Source organism: Pleurodeles waltl, chromosome 11, assembly GCF_031143425.1.
Source record: "Pleurodeles waltl isolate 20211129_DDA chromosome 11, aPleWal1.hap1.20221129, whole genome shotgun sequence".
In the NCBI taxonomy this organism is placed as follows: Eukaryota; Metazoa; Chordata; class Amphibia; order Caudata; family Salamandridae; genus Pleurodeles; species Pleurodeles waltl.
Window position 1 is genome coordinate 966,642,790 of NC_090450.1, and position 4,925 is coordinate 966,647,714.

At 49.6% G+C, this 4,925-nt stretch overlaps 1 protein-coding gene across 1 annotated transcript; it reads left to right on the forward strand.

The window, feature by feature from the left end:
* The first annotated feature begins 949 nt into the window (after nt 1–949).
* On the forward strand, nt 950–2,870 carry LOC138265179 (uncharacterized). Its single transcript, XM_069212721.1, has one exon. The coding sequence runs from the start codon at nt 950–952 to the stop codon at nt 1,967–1,969; it is 1,020 nt and encodes a 339-aa protein (XP_069068822.1). The 3' UTR covers nt 1,970–2,870.
* Nucleotides 2,871–4,925: the final 2,055 nt, after the last annotated feature.

Consider the following 4,925-nt stretch of genomic DNA (forward strand, 5'->3'; position numbering starts at 1 on the left):
GGAAAATGTGCACTCCAAAAGCAAACACCCGAGGGAGAGATGTGTTTATGTGGGGACATGCATTTCTAACTCACCCTCTCCTTCCTTTTCTCTCTCACTCTCTCTCTCTCTCTCTCATTGTTTCTGGCGGACTTTCTATCTCTCCTCTTTCCCTCATTCCCTGTCTCTTTCTTCCCTTCTCTTCCTATTGTCCCTCTCTTTCCTCTCCCTATCTCCCACTCCTTCTCCCATCTCCTTCTTCTCTCTTCCTCTGTTTCTTTCCCTCTATCTCCCCTTCCACATCTTTCTCTCTGTCTCTCTTTGTCTCATTCCTCTTGCTGTCTGTCTCTCTCCCTAATCCTCCCTTCTTTCATTTACTTTCGCTTGTAGTCTCCATTTTCTCTATCTATAGCCCACACGTGTTGCTTCACTTTTTCTTTCCCTTACCCTTCCCGCTCTCTATCGCTCTCTTTCCCTTCCTAGCGCTCCTCTCTCCCTCTCTTTATCATTTCCTTCCCTTTCTTTGCTGCCCCGGTCATTTTCTTTTCACATTCTAGTGCATATCTTTTGCTCTCGGCTACAGATGCTCACCTGTGGCTTACCAGACCTGTTGGCTTTGGCAGCGCTCCTGTTTCACAACACACTCTTGCACTTAAGTTCCAGCTAGCGGTACTCTGTGTTCTTTGTTTTTGAACGTGTCTCATCGCACCGTGTGATCTTCGCCAAGCAGGCTCGTTCCCAGGTCCCCTGGCCCCGCAGTTCTGAGATGCCGCGCTAATGCGCGTGTTGGTAGGTGATTACTCGGCAGTCGCCACAACAGTGGGTTGGCAGTGGTCCCTGTGGGGACCTGAAGCTCTCAGAGGCTGATGTTAGGTACAGCTGATGAGATGCTCACGCGCCAGGCAAACAAACCCTCCAGCGCACACGGCGCTCGGTGTCGCACAAACAAACGCACCGACACAACAGCAACATGGGGTCTGAGGAGAAGACCAACATGGGGCTCCTCTACACCATCAGCGAGGGTCTCCAAGGGTGGTCCCGACCGGAGTCCCAACTCAGCACCAACAGTGGAGAGCTGTGTCCACAGAAGGACCAACGCGTCCAGAAGGAGCCCTCTGTGGACACCCCCGACGAGGACTCCAACCCCGGGAGCCCCAGGGTGGGCCAAGACCCCTCGAAGCCAAACGGGCCCAAGACCCACCCGAGGCTGGCCCAGCTGAGGAGCCAGATCCGAGCCCAGCTGGGCAGCGGGGACCAGAGCCCCGGCAGCCGGATGATGGACCTGGTGGACAAGGCCAGGCGCCGAGATCTGGAAGATGCGGCGTCCATGGATGGTAGCCTGGCCGATGAGGGCCACGCGGCGTGCCACTGCCAGGTCCCACAGACCAACGGGCTGCCGGCTGAGGTGGACAGGAGGCTGCAGGTGGGACTGGCATCCATGAGGGGAGAGATGCAGGCCAGCTTGGACCTAATGAGGAAGGAGCTCTCTGAGGAGATGGCTGCGCTCCGCGAAGAGCTGAGGCGAAGCATCAAACCTCAGGCCAAGAAGCCCTCGGACCTCAGCCACCCGCAAGGCCAAGCGGACAAGAAGCCCGACCAGTGGAAGAGCGTCTTCCGCAAGGTCAGTCGCAGAGAAGAGCAAGAGGTCAAAGTCCCCTCGAAGCTGGAGGGTCAGTTTAAAGCACGTTCGGTGCCCACGCTTGGCAGCCAGCAGGCCCCCAGCAGGAACCAAGTGCTGCTACGAGCAATGACTACCATCACGGCCAAGAACGCCCTGGCTGCCACCATGGGGCAGAGGTCCAATTCCGACCCTTTGGAAGCCCCCCCGGGGAAGGTCTCCCAACCTCCAACAATACAGAAGCCCCCGGCGCGCGCAGCAGACCCCTCCTCAAGCTCCAAAGCCAATGGAAAGTGGAACAAGAAGATGAACAGTCAGACAGTGACCCCCCACCCGCATGCAGGGGGGGCTCCGGCAGCCAAACCTCACTGAGGAAAGGCACCACCACCTTAAGTCGTTTTCTCCCCACCTGCGGGAAGCTTGAAGGATAAAGAGCAACGCATTAAAAGTTTGTTTCCCGCTCTCCTAAGGGCCGCCATCTTGAGGAATATTTGGAACCAAGACCTCAGGTTTTCTCAGAATCGGGCAAGCGGTGGCACCACAGGGCGCGCGCACGAGAGCGCGTGCACGGCACAGAGCTTTCTGGGATGTAACTCTAGAGGGCTTCCTGGGTCTACGCAGGGCATTGGTAGCATCTCCTGAAGGTAGGAAGGACACTGGAGCGGACGTCACTGCGCACATTTTCTGATCGGAATCCTTGTACCCTTGGGTACCATTGGAAAGTCCTCATCTTTGGTGAGTGCCCGGGGAACCCTAGCATTTTTTTCACCAAAGATGTCGTCTCTCATTTACCGAGTCCCCAGTCAATGGACCACGAACACAGCGATGACGTAGTGCACCTATATTTACCATTGTCCAGCGCCGTGGGAGCAGAGGGCAGGGTCACTCATCTAAATGTCCCCTAACGACCATTCAGCGCCCACCTACCTGTAGTGAGAGGGGTGCTCAGCGCACGACTCTTTCTAGGGTGTGCGTCCCATGTCCTTTAAGCACCTCATTATTTTTTAAAGGTTATTTTTTGGTTATTTTTCCTCACTTAAAGAACTCCCTCTGGTAGGGTGACCAGACGCCCAGGATTTCCCCGGACAGTCCCGGTTTTCAGAGGACTGTTCGGTGTTCTGACGCTTTTGTTAATTTTACATAAATGTCCCGGTTTCTGGGGCAAAGGTCAGGTCAACCTGTGAACTCTTTTGTTGATTTGAAATAAATGTCCCGGTTTTTGGGACAAATGTCAGGTCAACCTGCAAATCAGAAGTGAAAGTAATGTTCTCCTTTCATATGTAGTGCTAGAGTCTTAAATACTTCTGCTGCCTGCTCTCGCCTGTGCGACTATATATATATATATATATATATATATATATATATGTATATATATATATATATATATATATACACACACACACACACTGTCTCTTTTACAGGACAGGTCAGATATAAAAATAAGACTAAAGGCGTTAGTCCTACTTTCATGTCTACCCTGTCCCAGTTTTTTATTTCCAAATGTGTTTGTCTCAGCCCCCCCCCCCCCCCCCAACAGACAGGTGTTAGCCAGGACTGACTCCTGTAACTGAAGGGCCTAGCATTGTCTCTCCCTCCCACCCATTTTCCTCAGTACTGGGCTCCACTTTTCCCTGAGATATTTACTGCCCCGGGCAGGCTCCATCAAAAACCGGGGCGTGTAATCGCTCTGTACCCAGCCAAATCTTCTCCTGGTGGACTTAGGTCCTAGGACGGCTCCATCAGTTATTCAGGGGCTTACATTTGTTCACTCACTTGGCCTTATTACCTGGCCTCCACCCCTCTTGGGAGAGATGGTTTTGTATTATGGTACCCAGATTCTACAATGAGAATATTCATTGGCCCAGGCTGGTGCTCCCACCTTCAGATTTTCTTTGGGGGAGCCCCCGTTTCCTGCCACAGTGAAGGTTGAGACTACATTAACCTCTGCTAAAGCCCCTTCCTCCTCTGTGGTGGTCTCCTTGATCCTTCTGGGCTGTGCTTTCATTTTGACTCCCACTGGAGTTGGAACACAAATATAGCCCCTTTCTGGCTCTTTGAAGGGCACCTCAACCACCCTCCTGTTTTGAGAAAGAACACTGCTTGGTATTTAGACATATTTTCAAAAAGAGAAATATCATGGACCAGAATATTGTGCCAAGAATGTCAAGGGCACAAATATTGTGCAGGTACATTTCAATGGGTAAGCAAAGTTTTACTATATACAACTCCACATATATAAGTATATATCTTCAAGGTGCATAGATGTGGATTTAAGAATAGCAAATCTATAATTACCTATTTGCACTTACCTTCTCGATATTTGGTCCCAAATATTTTTGTCAGAATATTATGTCCACAGATATTTCTGTTTCCGATATTCTGTCAGTGATCCACCCTGCTCCTTCCATCCTTGAGTAACACCCCGGAACAGTGTCTTCCAAAGTGGTTAAATCTAGGGCTGTGTGAAATTCACATATTTTGCTTTTTCATGTAAAAATGACAAAATTGTGCATAATTATGTGCAATACAAAAACTGGCATTTGGTGCTGTATTTTAGTGCAACGTGACCTTGCATGCACTTTGGACACAAGGATGCATTTTGTTGTAAAAAAAAATGCAAGCACCACAACAACAGATGCTCACACTTTGTTGTTCGCATTGGTCCCATGCATTTGAGGAGCCTTTTAACTCTGGACGGCACATTCATAGCAAATCTTTACTTCAAATATTGCATTATTACTCTATATCGCATAATAGCATAATTGTGAGAATTTAATGAAACAAGAGTAATGCAAAATTATCTAAATATTGCTAATTATGCCAGGGTAACACAAATTTTGCCTTTGCCTGGTTCAATCTTACCTGCTCAACTCACTCTTAGTAAATTCACCCTCAGTGCAGTCTAGTGCTGCATGGATGTGTCTCCCTCTAAGGCCCTACTCCTTTCCCCTAACCCAGTGTTTCCCAACCTGTGGTCCGGGGACCCCAGGGGTCCGCAAAGCCTCCTCAGGGGGGTCCACGACTGTTTAGAAAATTTAATAATATGAACAGCTTAGGTCCCCTGCTTTCACTAATGACTCCTTGGTGGGGTCCCCTGATTCCAAAAATGATTAATTGGGGGTCCCCGTATTCCAGTAATGATGAAGTGGGGGTCCACAGAAGTCAAAAGTTTAGGAACCACTGCCCTAACCATCTTTTTCATCCTCCGAACCATACAATTCCTCTCATATTTTTTACTTTTCAATGGGTGTTTTGTCTCTCTCAATAGACATAATCTCCTGCACTCTGCTTCTCTCTCTTAAATTTACGTTCTCTCCCAACCCCTAGA

What these genes read in the sequence shown, in the direction of transcription:
- LOC138265179 (XM_069212721.1), top strand. Translation starts at nt 950, where the DNA reads ATGGGGTCTGAGGAGAAGACCAACATGGGGCTCCTCTACACCATCAGC.